Here is an 18,796-nt window from a genome sequence, read left to right as displayed (position 1 = left end):
ATTGTACATTTTTAAAAATGGATGTTAAATAAACCAATTTAATGATTTTTTGTAATATCAAATTAATTTAATGGTAATAACAATAAATAATATGATTTTTATAAAAACTAGTGGTGCATGGTATCGTTTCTCAAATTTTGACAAATTTCCTAAAATTTGACATTTTTGAAAACATTTAAAAATCTGAATACTGAAAAAAATGCCTTTTTTGAAAATAATATTTTTTGAAATTTTGGAAATTTAAACAATTCTTCATTACGTCAATACAAGTGGAAAATTTTTTGATTCAAATCGGATGCTCCGTTCTATCACAAACTTAATTTTCATTTTCTTCACTCTTTGCTCCGTATCTCCAAAACGGCTGAACCGACTTTTGCCAAAAACTAATCGGCACATCTTCCTATCAATAAGAATCGAATGTTTTTTAGCCATTCAAAACGGTTAATCCGTGCGTCCGAAATCGTCGAAAAATTGTATCCATACACACACAAATAACCATTTTTTCTGAAGATATTAAGTAAGATATTCCAAACTTTTCAGAAACCTTTGAAACGTAATGATACAAAAAAAAATCATTTTAGACTTTTTTTTGCAAAAACATTGAATTTGTAGATCCGCTGATGACAAAAAAATTTGCCTTAAAATATTTAAAAATATTAAAATTCAACATAATTGCTTCGATATCTCTAAAATTTACTTTTATTATTCTCTTAACTAATTTAATTTAAAATGCTTTTTAATAATTAGATAAATATATTATTTCTTACCTTAATTGCACACTGCCATCAGAAAGTGGACTTTCCATATTGGAATTCTCGACAACATTAATATCTCTCCGAACAGCTTGTGGAGCGTAAATTGGACTTATATTAACTAGAGGTGAAAGTGGACTCGGATATCTGTGCAAAGAAAAAAAAACATTACATTATATTTATAATACATTTGAAACAGGAACACAAATAAATTAACCATTAAAAATTTATTATATTTTAGAATTAAAAGATTAAGTCCGTTTTAATTTTTTTTGGGTAATATTAATTTATATATATAATTATAATTTTGTATATAATTATATAATTTTAATTCTTGTAAATATATTACTAAATTTAATATAATATGCAATTTGTTAATACTAGATACTATTCTCTTTAACTCAATTAGTGACCCATATAGTGTTGAAACATGTAATTTTTCATTATTTAATTTATCATTGTTATCAAACTCAACTATTAAATTTTTTTGCACTCAGAGTTAAATAAAAAAATATACCTTCTTGGTAAATTTTGGTTAGAGGCTTGATTCTCGATAATATTATCTATATCTACTTCTGATCTTGCTGTATCTGTATCAGATCGAGCCACACTGTGACAGTCATCGGTGTCAATCTGAAACAATTTGAAGAAATAATAATACCCATTAAATTAATATTATATATATATATATATATATATATACATATATCATTTATCATCTTACCTCGGCTGTTCTTTCTGAATCGCTTGCCAAGACATCAGTCGACCAGGCAGATTCACTGGCAGCATCGCTTGCAACATCAGTAGGTTGTCTTTCTCGATCCCTGTCTCTGTCTGAAGTAGGAGGTGCTAAAACTATTCGATTATTTCTTTCCAACAAAACTGGGAGTTGTTGCTGATTTGGTTGATGGTGGTTACGGGCTAAAAGAGGAATAGAATATTATTAGAATATAATTGATGTAGCATTTATATGAAAATGTAATTCAATAGTTACCTCCTGAATAACTTCTTTCGTAGCTGGTTTCAACAGCTTCAGAATCTGATGCTAAAACATCAGTGGACCAGGTATCGGATATTATTGACACAGTTTCATCGCCTTCCAAAAGTTTCTGTATAGTAAAAAAAAGAACAAGTAGGTAATTTTTATACTATTTTATAATTTTATATTTATTTATATATATATATAAATATAATTTTTTACTATTTTATAATTTTATATTTATATATATAAATGTATGTTACCTTTATCTCGAATTTGCAAAACTTGTCCTGTATATCATTATTCCTAGCCTGTTTCAGAATCTTCGCACCGCCGCCTCCGCCAAATTTATTATTCGGCCTAGAATCGCCGCCATTCGGTCCCGGTCCGCCATGATTGTTTCCGTAACCCGATCCGCCGCCATTTTGATTGGAACCCCCGCCGCCGTTCTGATTCGGGCCGCCATTTTGATTATTATTATTGGGATTGTTGCCGCCTCCGCCGCCTTCTGTAACTTGGGAGGACGGAGTGTCCCTTCCTGAAATATTTGGCGAACCACGGCCGGAGACATTTGCAGAAGTCTAGGGAAAAGAAAGAAAAATAGATGAAGCTTAAAGGTGAGTGCATTAATTACGTGAAGTTTTTAGAGAGATTTGGGATTTGACATAAAATCACAAAATATCACGTGAGGAAGGAAGGGGTATAGTAAGATATCACGTGTATTTATTTTTTATACGGCTGGAGACTTTTGCAGATGTCTACGAAAAAAAAATAGGTAAAGCTTAAAGGTATTTAGGGGGCGTCCATTAATGACGTGAAGTATTTAGGGAGAGTGGGGGTTTGATAAAAAATCACGAAATATCACATGGGGAAGGTGGGATATAGTGTATATAGATATCGGTGTATTTATTTTTTATATGATTTTTTTTTAAATCCATACATTTTCAAAAAAAATTGCACAATTTTTCTCGTAACTTAAAATACAAGTAATGTTTGGTGGGTGAGAAAAGATAATTTTGAATATCACCACGTGTTACCAAGGGGTGGTCTAAAAATCCTTAAAAAATCGATCACGCTTTCTAAAGTAAAATAACACGTATATTTTTATTTTATATGAACTTAAAAAAAATCCAAACATTTTCAAAAAAAAAAACAATTGTATTTAAAATACTTGTGATGTTTGATGGGGAAGGGGTGGGAGTTGTTTAATTTTGAATATCTTCAAGTATCACCAAGGGGGGGTCCGAAAAATCCTTAAAAAATCGATCACGTGATTAATGGATGCCCCTTTAAGGAAAAAAGCCCGTCACCATTGTATCAAAAACAAGTAAATTTTGGTATTTTTTATCGATACTATTTTAAAGTAGAGTACACAAGGTATGTAACCAGCCATGGGCTTGAATCGAGCGACGTCGTTTTCAAGAGAGAAACGTCCACAATATTAAATCTTTTATCGAAAATATATTTTTGTTCGTTGATATTTTTTTAGATTTTGAGCACTGTTATTTAGTTTACGATACCTGAATATAATTTTTAACTTCTCTTCTAACGTAGGGTAAGTTACAGTAATCGCAAAAAAATCGAAAATAAAACTTTTTATATACCTTTACGTTTCAAAGGTTTCTGAATGTTTTGGCATGCCTTAGAAAAAAATGATGTATGTGTGTGTGTGTGTGTGTGCGGATACAAATTTTCGTCGATGATTTTAGAAACAAGGGTCAACCGATTAGAATAATTAAAAAAACATTCGATTCGTATTGATATGAAAACGCGCTGATTAGTTTTTGGCAAAGGCAGGTCGAACCATTTCGAAGACACAAGGCAAAAAGTGCCAAAAATGGTAATTGAATTTTTGAGAGAACGGAGGGTCCGATTTGTATGATTCAAAAAACATTTTATTTGTATTGACAAAATGAAGAACTGATGAAATTTTTGGGAAGGCAGGTCTAGCGGTTTCGGAGATCCAATAAAAAAAGTGGAAAAAATGCCATTTGGCGGACAAAAATGATCATTAGACATATGCACATCAAATTATCAGATATTTTATAGAGATTTTAACAATAAATATACATTTTGATTACATTCCTATGGGTTCCGTACCAATATTTATCCGTTAGACGGTGACGCGGCGCTTACGCGCTTCGATATTTCGTCTCTATGCAGTTAGAGCAGTACGATTGCTTTAAATAAAAGTTCAAAATTTCCAAAATATTTCAAATTAGAGAAAACATTTTTTTTTCAAAATGTCTTTTTTCTGAAAAAGTAAATTTTTGTCAAAAATTTATAGTTTTTCAAAAATCTAATTTTTTCAAAGATGTTAATATTTAAAAAAAAATAATTTTTGGTACGGGAAGTTTCAACAATGTGCCTTAAGGGGTTAGGGGTACTTGGGATTTTTGAAAAATCGATTTTTATTTTTTTGCATTTTCATTAAGGGTAACATCTTGAAAATATTCTCTGAAAATTTCAAGTTGATCCGATGATTACTTTTTGAGTTATTGGACTCTTACCAGCGCGTTGACGCAAGTGGAGAGCTCGATACTTATACTCAAGATTATTCTCCCTCACCTCCTGATGTTTTAAAAGCTTTTAAACCGATTTAAAACGATCTCAGCAATGATAATTTACTTTCAAGATGTGTAGTTCAAGATTGAATCCATAATCAGAAAAAATTAAGAGCTTCAACCAACTAGTGTAAAAATTATGCCTAAAAACCGTGAATACTAGTTCTACTATCGTACAAATTGCTGAATACATATACATAATCATTACTATTGATTATGAGTACCCTAGGACCTAATTGTGGGTATAATTCCCATTGGTATGCTGAAAAATTGGATGCAGCACGTGTGAAAGTAGCAGATCACGAGACGACACGGGAGGGCAGAATGCTTCGTAGGCAACACCAAATGAAAATTTTGGAAACTTCCACAATGGCTGAAGAACTGTTATATGGCCCAGGAATAGATGACTTGGTGTAAATGAATTAATAATTCGTATTTCTGTACGTAAATCCAATGTAAAACTTTGAACGCGTTTTTCTCAAAACTATGTTTTTTGAATCGGTGACCACTGTAACTCAAAAACCGCTTAGTAGATTTTAATGAAATTTATACAGCTTTTAGAATACATAATAAACTCGTGCCTGATCGAAGGATTTTTATTTTTTCAAAAATTTGAATTTTTTAAGACCAATTAACAGTTGATTTTTTACCCAAAAATCAAGATTTTTTCTTTCTGATGCTGCCATTTTGTTAATTTTTGCAAAAAAAGAAAAACCTTCGATCCGGCCCGAGATTAACTATTCATAAAACTATTTTTTTAATTTGATTGATTTTAGATGAATCTCCAAGGAGTTATGATGGTCACCGCCAGGACCGTTTTTCGAAACAGGGTCAACAAAAACAGCTATAACTTTGGGAATATTGATTTTTTTTTTCTGAAATTTTTGTTACATCAAGTCAAAACATTGGTTAATAATGCTGTGTTAATATTTTTGTAGAAAAACATCGTTTAATAACAAAAAAAAAATACTGAAAACACTCATTTTTTCGTGCCTGCAAGTACCCCTAACCCCTTAAGGCACGATTCCATGCGTCCCACTATTCCAGCAATTTGTCATGCAACAGTTAAGTTTCTTATTTTTCACTTACCATATCTGACAAATTATCATTTTGGTCCTCATGTTCCAATTCCAAAGAACTTGCTACAGAATGATTGCTTGCAGCTTCTGAAACCACTTCAATATTGTCACTAGCATTTCCTAAAGATCCTTCTTCGTGCGACAAGGAAAACCTGAAAATAAAAAAAACACATGAATTTAGATATATATAAATATTCATTTAGTGTTTTTTATACAAATTACCTGGTCCTTTTCTCGATACCAACACCACTACCTCTAACTGTTGCATTCGATTGATCCAAACCAATGTCGTTTGATAAAATGATACCGTCAACTGCATTCAAACGATTCAGTCTTGATAAATTATTTTGCATGTGACGATGCTCATGTGAAGGTAGTTCGAGAGCTAGAACTTCTTGTTCTGACATCACTTCTAAAAAAACAGTTGTAACATTATATATATATATACTAGCTAACCCGGAAAACGTTGTTTTGCTAAGTAAGGTATATTCTTAACAATTTCTAGAGAATCAAAAATATTAATACTTTTAGTGTATGAGGATGTGCTGTTTGAATGCTATAATACAATGAAGTATTATAAAAACAATAAACCACATCAGTTTGTCTATATTTTGTCAACACAATTAAACTGGAAGTTTTATACACATTCAATAGAAAACATGGTATAAGCCAATCCAAGTCTTTTTTGGTCTTTCGACTTATTGATTATGTTTCAAGTTTTTCAGATTGTTTTTGAAAGCTGGATTTTGTGTATAATTGTAAATAATACTACTGAGTTTATACAAAATTTTCAAATTTCTGCGAGGAGAGATAGAAAATGAATTAAGTATTTCTTCTTTGACCTGCTTTTTGAAAAGTTTCAAGTAACATTCGATTAACTAAAGTAAATTTAATAAAAAGAATTATGGATTTTCAAAGATAACCCTTTATCTCGAGATAGCAAAGTCATAAGAATCAAGGTTATGGCTGGTTATACATCTTTTTCCCTCTACTTTCAAATATTGGTGTTAAACGATGCTTAACTTTACTGGTTTTTGACACATCGGTGGTGGACCTTTTTAACCCCAGACCTTCATAAATTACTATCTATTTTTCAATAAATTCTGGAAAATTATAACTGGGAAAATGTTATTCAACAAAATGTCTCTTTGATCGATACCAAATTCAGGTTTTGAATTAAAATAACATAAATAAAAAATAATATAATCTAGAAAATGTTTTATAAGTACCAGTGAGTATATAATAATACACATGAGATCTTTCAGAGCACCGTGTTTGAGAAAAATATGCCAAAAAGTGCATTTTCATATTAACATTTCAAAAAAGTTGATATTTTGAGTTTGTAGTAGCACTTGCGGCCTGTTTAATAACGTTTTTGTGTACAAATAAAACCACAAACAAAACTACTCACTACAATTTAATTTTAATCATAATTAAATAATATTCACGTAAAACATCCTATTAAACGTAATTGAATATCATCTGTCAAAAACGTTTGACATTTGACGTATTAGCCACCGTCCATTGTTTTATTCAAATTACGCTTCTACAAAAATGTTCAAATTAAAAATGTAAAGTTTCTACGCGATTTTGAAATAATATCTCACCTTTCCGACAACCTACTGATTAGCACGAATTTTTCAAGACCAAGACTGGCCAAATCGGTTTAGCCGTTTTCGAGTTTTACCGAATCATTTGATAGAGAGCTCCATTTTTATATATAAGAAGATATACAAATATATAATACATATATTTCTTTTACTACCTATGACATCTCCTCCACAGATAGCCCCCGGTAAAGGAATCATCAGAACATCCTGCACAATATTTCTGTTATCATCGCTCATCAAAAAGTTGCAACAATTAGTGCCCGAACTAGAATTGCTCATACTCTGTTGATTGGTTAACGTTAGGCCTCCTGTTGATGTTGATGCAGAAACATTCAGAGCAGTTGATGATGTTGAATTACTGGCTGATCCATTGGTCGATGTCAAATTATTTGAGGAAGATGAAGGCAACGGATTGTCTGTCGGTGATGTATTGTTGGTGTCGGCGCTGTTGTATCTTGCTAGACGGGATTTTGAACCTGGGGGGAAAGGATACATAAACTAGTGGTGTATGGCGTCGTGCCTTAAGGCAAATTGCTGCAAGTTCCCGTACCGTAACGGAATGCTCGAGAAATGCTAAACGTTTTCAAATATATTATTACAAATACCGTAACTTTCATTATTTTTGCTATCTTGTTATATCTGAGCAAATCAAATGTAAATCATAAATCAAATTATCTCCACAAACATTAACAATCGTCATTTCATTTCGAATTCAATTTAAAAAAAAAAATAGTTGCCTAATTTACACAAAATTGAAAAAGTGCTCCGTATAGTCACAGTCTAAACGCATTTGCAAATAATTCTGTGCGACATTTTCACTTATACTGTGCTTAGCTTGGCGGCATTTTCACATTTTTCAATAGTTTTCACAAAATTGGAAAAGTTCTGCAGTAAATAAACAGTCTAAACGCACTTGGGTGAACATTTGTACCAGAGTGGCGCTTAGACTGTGCATAGCCTGGGTAATTTTTTGAATTTTTAATCCAAAATTACAAAAATATTTTATAGAAAATAAAAAAAAATGTAATAATTTTTTATCCTCAAAATCAATTGTTTTGTCAATACAAGCAGAAAGTTTTTTAGATCATTCAAATCAGACGCTTAATTCACTCAAAAACTGCCATTTTTTGCACATTTAGCTCTGTATCTTCGAAATGGCGGGACCTGTCTTTGTCAAAAACTAATCACCTCTTCTCCCAATTATTACAAATTGAATGTTTTTTAGATCATTCAAATCCGATACTCCGTTCTCTCAAAAACTCGATTTGTATTTTCTGCACTCTTTGCTCCGTATCTCCTAAACGGCTGGACCTGCCTTTGCCAAAAACTAATCAGCACATCTCCCTATCAATAAGAATCGATTGCTTTTTGAATTTTTGAAATCGGTTCATCCGTACGCCAGAAATCGTCGACAAGAAATTGTTTCCACACATACACATACACAGACATCCATTTTTTGTGGTATGCCAAAATGTTCAGAAACCTCTAAAACGTGAAGATATGCAAAAAATTGCATTGCAGATTTTCTGAAGTTAATAACTAGTTCAAAGTGGCATTTTACCTTAAGGCAAGTTGCAAAATCCTCCCGACAGATGTATTAATTGACTTAATCGATTGATATTGGGATTTAGATAATTAGATAAAATTTTCAACTGTTTATTTAAAAAATCAAGTTTTCGCTTTTAAGATAAAACATCGCGATTTCCAATTGCATTTTCTCAAAATACATTTAAATTAACCGTAATTACATTATTGTAGCCTTTTATTCTATATTTTAATTAATCATATATAATTCAACCAATTTCCTTAGAACTATTTCGTGCATGGATTTTATGCAATGTTAAATTTCATGAAAAACGTCGAAGCATTTTTATTAAAAAATACTTAATAAATTATTTTGTGAAATATCAAGTATACAATGTAGTAATATACTGTTCATTTACTTTTTTGCTAATTCCAAAACCATTTCTAATTGACTTGATTGATTTACCACATAAAAAAGCGACTTTTGACATAAATGATTCATATTTTTATCAAACTTTGATGAATTTTTAAAATTAAACTACTTATCGTAGGGCTGTAATATTTCAGTATGTACTATAAGACCATGATATCCATCGTCAAAAAAAGTTTCATGAAAATCAATATTTTTTTTTGTCAACAGTTAATTACAAGAAAACGGCTCGGTAGATTTTCACCTAAAACTAATTAGTATCATTCCCAACTAATATCTTTCAAACAGTTTTTGATTTTTTAAAATCGATTCGGTAGTTTGAGCTAAAATGTCGACGAAAAGTTTAACACTTTTTTCCAAATTACAAAGAAACGGCTTGGCAGATCGTCGCACAAAACTGACAAAAGATAGTCCTCATCGAGACATATCAAATGGCATTTAAATTTCTGAAATCGGTTCAGGCGTTTTTAGCAAACGTCGATGAAAGGTCTAATTTTGACAAATGCCAAAAAAACTATACTAATTTTTGCAAACTTTGAAGAATTTTTAAAATTAAACGACTTATCGTAGGGCTGTAATATTTTAGTATGATCTAGAAGACTATGGTATCTACCGTCAAAAAAAAAATCATAAAAATCGTAGAAATTTTTTTTTAAAAAACTTTATTACAAGAAAACGGCCCGGCCGATCTTTACCAAAAACTAATTAGGTCCATTCCCAACCAATATCTTTCCAATTTGAATTTTTAAAATTGATTCAAAATTGTGGGCTAAAACGTGGACGAAATTTTTTTCACTTTTCTGCTATTTACAAAGAAACGGCTAGGCTTATCGTCGCGCAAAACTAATAACCGCTAGTCCTCGCAAATACATCGAATGGCTTTTAAATTTTTGAAATCGGTCCAGCCGTTTTTGAGTTAACGTCGATTTACGGTAAAAAATCTGTTCACACACACACACACACACACACACACACACACACACACACACACATACCTTTTCCAAATTTGGTCTCATTCGATTCAGAATGGCTTGAAACGTCGAGAAAACATAAAATTAGCAAATCGGATTTTTGGATGAAAACATGAACTTCTCCTTCGGAAAGTTAAAAAGAGTGATAAATTTGGGTACAGTAAACCCTCTGTTGAGTGCGGAAAACACCGAAACAAGGTAAAACCATGATAGTATTTATGTAATAGTAACTTACTACATACCTTTACTTCCTAATAAAGATGATCCCTTCTTTGGCGATTCAGCAGGTGAAGCAGTGCTCGAAGACGAATTGTTTTTATCACATATCGTATTTGTAATTGGCAAAGTTGATAACAATCTCGTCAATTGAGTTTTATAAGCTGAATCTAAACGATTCGAACCTTCAACAGACGATTGGTCGACGACTAATTGGAAATAAGATACCTGCAACCATAAATACAAATAACAAATAATATTGTAGGCAAAATGAGTTTCAAAATGTTTATTATACTTTATACTTTACTCACAAAAGTATTTAATTCTTGTAGTGTGAACATCAACGATGACCTGTTTAGTCTAGGAATATCAGTCTTAAGTTCGTGTGTTTGACTCAAAACTTTACCTGAACCTTCGATTAGAGGTTCCAGGAGAGAAGAAACACAATTCTGGAAATTAAATTTAATGTAAGTTGCAAGCGATTATTTGTAATTAGGGGGCGTCCATTATAGTAAAATATCACGTGAATTTATTTTTTACCCGAATTTAGGAAAAAAAATCTAAACATTTTCAAAAAAACATAAATTTTACAATTTTTCTCGTAACTAAAAATACACATGATGTTTGGTGGAGAAGGAGAGGTAATTTTAAATATCACCAAGGGAAAAGGGGGTTCAAAAATCCTTAAAAAATCGATCACGTGATTAATGGACGCCTCCTTATATGGGCCAAATCTCTGATAAAGTAGAAATGTTATGGCAACCCTACGAGTTAAATTTTTAAGATACAGTTAAATTTTCGATATTCCCCTCTTTTTTATCATTTTTAGAGAAAATTTAGAGAAACTGAGGCAACTTATATAAATTGTGGAAAAATGGGAGAAATTTAAAGAAATATTCTAGAAAAGTTAGAGAAACTTTGTAAAATCATTATAGATTTTTCACATTTTCTATCATTTTTCGGGTAAATTCAAAGGACTTTAAAAAAACAATTACAAATTTTCTCTATTTTCCAATATTTTGGCAATAATTTTATTATTTTCTATAATTTTTGGGAAAATTTTAAGAAAAAATTATTGATTCCCATATTTCATTCATTTTTGGGGAAAATTTGGTAAACCTGAAATTTATTTTATTTAATTGAATTCCTATTTTTATTTTTGTGGACAAGTTTAGAAAATTATGATATGGTCCTATCTTTGTATGAATTTGTAGTAAAAACCGTCAAAAAGCTTACACATAAAACCTAACCCACAAAACGTGTGTTAAACCTACAAGAAAGAGTCATAAATGCATCTTTCTGATGTACCATTGATAGCACATATGTGAAGTTAGGCTTTATGTGCAAAACGCCTAATTGCCCAGAAAATACATAGCTTTTTATTAACTTCCCGTACGGTAAGAATTTTTATATATCTTACGTTTCAGAGGTTTCTGAACATTTCGGCATACCTTAGAAAAAATGGATGTATGTGTGCGGATACAAATTTTTGTCGACGAATTCGAGAACACGGTTCAACCGATTTGAATAATGACGTGCTGATTAGTTTTTGGCAAAGGCAGGTCTAGCCGTTTCAGAGATACGAGTCAAAAAGTGCCAAAAACGGAAACTCAGTTTTTAAGAGAACGGAGCGACCGATTTTAATAATTCAAAAAACATTTTACTTGTATTAACAAGATGAAGAACTGATTGAATTTTTGGAAAGGCAGGTCTAGCGGTATCGGAGATCTAGTAAAAAATGTGAAAAAAATGTCAATTGGCGGTCAAAAATGACCATTAGATATATGCGCATCAAATTATCAGATATTTTATAGAGATAAGACGTGCTGATTAGTTTTTGGCAAAGGCAGGTCTAGCCGTTTCAGAGATACGAGTCAAAAAAAGCCAAAAACGGGAACTCAGTTTTTAAGAGAACGGAGCGACCGATTTTAATAATTCAAAAAACATTTTACTTGTATTGACAAGATGAAGAACTGATTAAATTTTTGGGAAGGCAGGTCCAGCGGTATCGGAAATCTAGTGAAAAATGTGAAAAAAATGTCAATTGGCGGTCAAAAATGATCATTAGATATATGCGCATCAAATTATCAGATATTTTATAGAGATTTGAATAATAAGTATGAATTTTGTTTATATTTTTATGGATTCCGCAATATCGTTTGTCCGTTAGATGGCGATGCGACGCTCACGCGCTTTTTCATCTTCACGCAGCTAAAGCAGTACGCTTGCTTTGAAAAACAAGTTTAAAATTTCCAAAATATTTCAAAATAAAAAATCGCATTTTTTTCGAAAGTTTTTTTCCAAAAAGTTATTTTTTTTCAAAAATGGAAAATTTCTCAAAAATCAAATTTTTTCAAAGTTCAAAAAGTTCAAAACTTCCAAAATATTTCAAAATAAAAAAAACATTTTTACAAAGTCAATTTTTTCCAAAAATGTAAAATTTCAAAAATCTAATTTTTCAAAGTTTAAAAAGAAATTTAACTTTTTTTAAAACATTTAATTTTTTGGTACGAGAAGTTCCAGCAATTTGCTTTAAGGCACAATGCCATACGCCACTAGTATTTACTTCCAATTCATACAAAGATTCACCCGCAACATAGCATTACCATAACATTTTTATTTTATTAGAGAATCAATTTTCATTATCTATTTCAATTATCCTTTACCTTTTCGAAATGGCAATACAGCTCCCGATATTTAACTTCTCCATCATTTTTCCCCAATGCCAACATTTGTATAATCTGGCCGACTTGAACCAAATTGAATTGTTGAATTGCCGATACTGGTGCATCGACAATCGAGTACCTCTCTGGACAAACTATTGCTGGACATATCAGATGGGTAAAAATCAAATCGGTGCACATGGCATTTATCTGGAAATAGAATAAAAATAGAGATGAATTCTAAATTTAATTACCAACATATCGATGGTTTTCTGACGCAACCTCGTATCTCAGAAACTACTACTTTTCAGGAGAGACAAAAAACGTTTTATAACGAATTTTTGAACTGCTGTTAACAATTTATTTTATAAATTTTAAAAATCTTCAATCTTGTGACAATTATTTGAGACAAGTATGATATTACAAACAATTAATCATTATTAACTTCCCGTAGGGTAAGTTATAGTAATCGCAAAAAAATCGAAAATGAAAATTTTTATATATCTTTACGTTTCAGAGGTTTCTTAACATTTTGGCATACCTTAGAAAAAATGGATGTATGTATGTGTGTGTGTGTGTGTGTATGTGTGTGTGTGTGTATGTATGTATGTGTGTGTATGTATGTGCGGATACAAATTTTCGTCGACGATTTCGGGAACACGGATCAACCGATTTTAATAATTCAAAAAACATTCGATTCGTATTGATAAGGAGACGTGCTGATTAGTTTTTGGCGAAGGCAGGTCTAGCCGTTCCGAAGATACGGGGCAAAAAGTGCCGAAAACGGTAACTCAGTTTTTAAGAGAACGGAGCGTCCGATTTTAATAATTCAAAAAACATTTGACTTGTATTGACAGGATGAAGAATTGATCAAATTTTCATGAGGGCAGGTCTAGCGGTTTCGGAGATCTAACGAAAAAAGTAAAAAAATATGCCATTTGGCGGTCAAAAATGAACATTACACATATGCACATCAAATTGTCAGATATTTTATAGAGATTTTAACAATAAGTATAAATTTTGTTTGCATTCCTATGGGTTCCGTACCAATGTTTATTCGTTAGACGGCGACGCGGCGCTTACGCGCTTTGTCATTTTGTCTCTATGCAGTTAAAGCAGTACGATTGCTTTGAAAAAAATTGTCAAATTTTTTTTGAAAATAATTTTTTTTTCAAAAAAAAGTAATTTTTTGTCCAATTTATAGTTTCTCAAAAATCTTATTTTTTCGAAGTAAATTTTTTTAAAAAATGTCAATCGTTTTTAAAAAATTAATAATTTTTGGTACGGGAAGTTCCAGCAATTTGCCTTAAGGCACGATGCCTTAATTGCCTTAAGGGGGGCGATACATGTAATCGCCTTAATTTTTACCATTTTTTGAGGACTTTTTAAACTGGGAAGGAATGATTGAATCTTTTTGAACTTTTTTAGGGTTATTTATTATATATTAAAATACACAAAAAATTTTTTTTTTATTTTTTTCTTTTTAAATGGCTGCCGTAAAAATAAATCTGCCAAGACCCTCTCGGGAAACGCCATCAATTTGCGGGCGTTCTCACTTTTCGTACGGTGATCTGAATTTAAAAAAATTAGTTTGTACGTGTTCATAAAACATATATCTTCTAGTTAAACCAAAAAAAAATTAAAAAAGTCACAAAATCGTAAATTGGCACACCTTAGAAAAAAAAAGTTCGATTTTTCACCTTTTTTTCAATGGTTTTTTTGGTAAAAGGGTTAATTTTTGAAACATTTTTTGGAATGTTTGAGGTTTAACTAGAAGCTATTACTGTAAAGTAGATGTGTGCAAAATTTCATTGGAATCGGTTGAGAACTTTTTGAGTTATCACGCCCGCAAATTTCAAAAATGTCGTTTCGAGAAAAACGCGTTTAAAGTTTTGACACATAGAACAGATAAGAGTTGAGGCGTGGCACTTAAATAAGTTTTTATTGTATAAATAATGATAATTTTGTTTTGAATATTTACAGGCATATTTTTGAGATGTTATTGTAACGATTTATGAAAAAAAAAAAAATCGATTTTTTTTTTCTTGTTACATGTATCGCCCCCCTTAAGACAGAATTCCACTTACAGCTAGTTTCTAAAAGTATTACTACCTTTTCGTCTGCAAAATTCTGCTTCCTCAGCATTGCAACCATCTGATGAACCAACCGAGCAATACAATTCGGGAACAAAATCCAATGCTCCCTCAAAGATTTGATAAAATGATTGACAATCGTTACTAAAGTATCTATAGTCCATTTTCTGTGACCTTCTCTACCTAATTTCTTCAACATTTCATCATCGGGATTCCTGAACAACAACAAAAAAATGATCACATACTCTTAAATCAGCTACATGTTACTAATTTGCTGACCTTCCTAAAGCTAAATCTGGATCCATATCTAAGTAGATTTCTTCCTCCATCAACAATTGCATAACTGGTTCTTTCAGAGACGCCGAAAGAAATAATTTGGCAGAGAATAATACTTCGTGGAACATGAGGTACAATCTGGAGAAGGCGCACGAGCCATTTCTAAGCATCCTGAAAGAAAAAAATATTATATATATATATATATATATATATATATATATACATATATATATATATCTTATATATAAAAATGAATCGAATTTGACCAATTCTTTTTTTAAAATGTTTGTTGAAGTCCAAGAATTGTTCTTACGACGAGAAATCGAATAATTGCCGGAAAACCCCTAAAAACAGCCCTTTGCTTTTTCACAAACAAACGTTTTCTAACTAAAACATAGAATCAATTTGAGCTTTATTGCTATTATATAAAGTTCATGCACTCACTGTATACTCCTCCTAAACGATTATTCGGATTTTGATAAATCTTTCTGAAGTTTGTTAAAAAAAATTTCTAGGATGTATGTGATTATGAAGTACTGGGATGTATATGCAATATTGTAGAAATAAATGAAAAAAACGACATGTCATTGCATTGAAAATGAATGAAAACTATCATCTGCCAAAAATTTCAATTTACTCATGAACCTAGACAATATATATAATAAATTCATAATTATGAATAAGAAAAATGAAATGTCTACATTATTATTGCCAAAAAGCAGCTGAGATGTGCCAAAAATTAAAATAATATAATATACAGTATATGTATGGCAGATTGAATTATACACATATGAAAAAATATAACAAATTAATTCACTTAAAATATGAAATTAAGGGATATTAATTATGAGAAAAATACGAGCGCACGCCTTAGGGAGCGCCAACACAAGATTCGGATATTAAATTTTCAATATAGTTTTGATTTTCAATATATAATTTCTTTGCATCTTTTACTAATCTTTGCACAATATTTTTAAAATACGTTAATTATTTCACTTTAAAACAACAAATGGGAAAGTAAAAATGAATACATACAATTCAGTTCATACGATATCGATTAGAAGAAGTTTAAAATGCAATTTTGGATATTTTAAATAATGAAAAATTAAATTGAAATAATCCAACACGAAGTACCAGTGTTATGTTATGGTTATGTTTAATAATGCGAGGCTAGAATTTTTTTGCTCTCTATGATTTGCTCAATAGAATAAATCACATAAAATGCCCAAAATAAATAAGTAAAATGTTTCAAAAGCCAAATATTAATTAATGATAATAATTTTAATAATAAACTATTAAAAAAGATAAAATAATAGGGGCGCTGGGGACCCCAGGAGCGTCCCTGGTAAAAATGTATATTAAATTATTACTAACAAAAATGTAATTTAGATATTATATATAAATTACTAAAATCCAGTTAAAATATGATACAAAATTATAAAAAATATAGGGAACATTATTGGAGCAATTATTTTGAGTGAAAAAATCAAAAGTAATATTGTACTTTTACTGCCTATACTATATATTATATTAAATTTTTTCTGAATTTGTTATACCGTTTAAAACACTTCAATTTCCAATATAATGTTGGCATTGAGACTCATCATTTTATTTAAAGCAGTTCTACATTTAACATCACACATATTATAAATGTATATGCATTTTGGTGTGAAGAGTAATTTAAAGAACAATAATTATTATTTTTAGCTAAACGGTAAATATTAGTATGGGGTATTAATTGTAGTAATAAAAAATTGTAGACGTGGGTACAAGACAACGTCTGTTGTGTCATCTAGTATATATATATAATATCCTTTATCACTATCATTACCTTCTCGGATCCTCGCTCAGCATCAGCTGCATTTCCATAAGACATTTGAGCACTTGCAGGACATACTCGGTGTCTTCTGTAAGAAGACAGGTTCCATATAATCCTGTGACCAAGCTGCAGCATACTGATTGTACTAAATCAGGAGCAACCTGGTCTCCGGCTATCAGACAGGTTGCTATCAGCTCTGGATTGCATCTTAGAAAGTGAAGGAATTCTCCGTAGGATTGGACATCCTAAGAAAAAAATTAAAAATATTATTTGAAAAATATTTGTATTATAATACCAAATATAATGTTGTAAGTGGATTGAATGAAAAACTAGTAAAAAACGAACGTTTCATCAAGGAGATTTTACATATATTTTAATTCGCAGAATATTGTTTTTATTATTATGATGAAATTGCATGTGAAATTTCATTTTTTTAAGTTATATATATAAATAATTGATTGTTGTCGTTGATTTTATGTATGTAACAATGAACATAAGGATTCTATAGAATTTTTATAAAATTATAAAGACTTGACTATAAATTGTCAAGACTGTTTCAGAGTATCATGTTAATACAGACTTGGGTGTATACATATTATATATATACATATATATATATATATATATATATATATACATATATATATATACATATATATATATATATATATATATATATATATCATTATTATTATTATCATGTGTCTTGTATTACCTGGTATTTCAAGACCTTCTGTGCCTCCACAAACTTAGTCGAGGCCAAAGCATTAGCCTTCTGACAGCAATTAGCCGGACTATAACTGGATCTTGCAATTGTCAACTTATTCAAATTAATCCTCTGTTGACATTTAATCCAAGAACATTGATGAACCTGCACACAATCTTTAGCTACACATTCATTTAGATTCTGTATAGCCTGTTGCTCTGAGGTCACCAACAAACGTTCCTGCCTCAAATTATTGGCTAAGATCATCAAATCTTTCAGATCCATTGCTAGCGAGGATTTAGGGGCTAAATATCACAGTGGTAATAATAGACACATTTAAAATTCACTTATAATTATGTATTGCATGACATTTCCTAGAACGCTACGGATTTTTGGAGGTGTTAAATTATGATTCATAGGTATGTTAATAAAGGCGTGACGAATGCTGGTAGAAAGTTTGAAAAGTAATGTGTTTATTGCATTTTTAACGTTCGCGAGTTTTATTACGTTTAATTAAATTTATTGTACATTTTCTAAATAACGAAGCAACAGCAAACGTCAGAATTTAGACAGCACATAAAAACACTTCACACGCCAACTTCACACTTAACACCAGTTGACAGTTTCAAATGATCACGATATTAAAAATAACTTGAATTTTTTGAAATTAAGATCAAATAAATAAATTTTAACGCAAAAAGTGTTATTAAAAATAAATATATAATAATTTGGTTTGTTAGTCTTTTAAATGAAGTGGTCTTTTATATTCACATGCCAACTTCACACTGAACTTGCACAAGCTGACAGTTTTAAGTGACGACGAGTTTTTATTATTATTTAAAAATAACTTGAATTTTTAAAATTGAAATCAAATAAATTAATTTTAACACAAAAAGTATTAATAAAAAATAAATATATAATAATTTTGTACGTTAATCTTTTATATAATATGTGTCTTTTACCAACTTCACACTGAACCTGCACAAGTTGACAGTTTTAAGTGACGACGAGTTTTTATTATTATTTAAAAATAACTTGAATTTTTTTAAAATTTAGGTCAAATAAATAAATTTGTTTGCAAATCGTATTCACGAAAAGTGTTAAAAATAAATAT

General features: G+C 30.5%; 1 protein-coding gene across 1 annotated transcript in view; it reads right to left on the bottom strand.

Moving 5' to 3' along the window:
- The window catches only part of LOC113387853 (GTPase-activating protein and VPS9 domain-containing protein 1-like), a 30,664-nt gene extending 12,421 nt beyond the window's left edge, over positions 1–18,243 (bottom strand). The window contains 15 exon segments of the mRNA XM_026625235.1: positions 768–899; positions 1,270–1,385; positions 1,477–1,673; positions 1,747–1,861; positions 1,995–2,312; positions 5,385–5,526; positions 5,597–5,786; positions 7,140–7,460; positions 10,152–10,353; positions 10,437–10,574; positions 12,792–12,998; positions 14,901–15,096; positions 15,161–15,328; positions 16,989–17,221; positions 17,692–18,243. Of these exon segments, the coding sequence (XP_026481020.1) occupies positions 768–899; positions 1,270–1,385; positions 1,477–1,673; positions 1,747–1,861; positions 1,995–2,312; positions 5,385–5,526; positions 5,597–5,786; positions 7,140–7,460; positions 10,152–10,353; positions 10,437–10,574; positions 12,792–12,998; positions 14,901–15,096; positions 15,161–15,328; positions 16,989–17,221; positions 17,692–17,967 (2,951 nt within the window). The 5' untranslated portion in view covers positions 17,968–18,243.
- Between the last annotated feature and the right edge of the window lie 553 nt (positions 18,244–18,796).

Source organism: Ctenocephalides felis, unplaced genomic scaffold, assembly GCF_003426905.1.
Source record: "Ctenocephalides felis isolate EL2017-DRISC unplaced genomic scaffold, ASM342690v1 CF-g0.4_SCAFFOLD_03572, whole genome shotgun sequence".
Taxonomy (NCBI): Eukaryota; Metazoa; Arthropoda; class Insecta; order Siphonaptera; family Pulicidae; genus Ctenocephalides; species Ctenocephalides felis.
The sequence above is the reverse complement of the archived record's forward strand: the minus strand, read 5'-3'. Positions and strand labels throughout refer to the sequence as shown.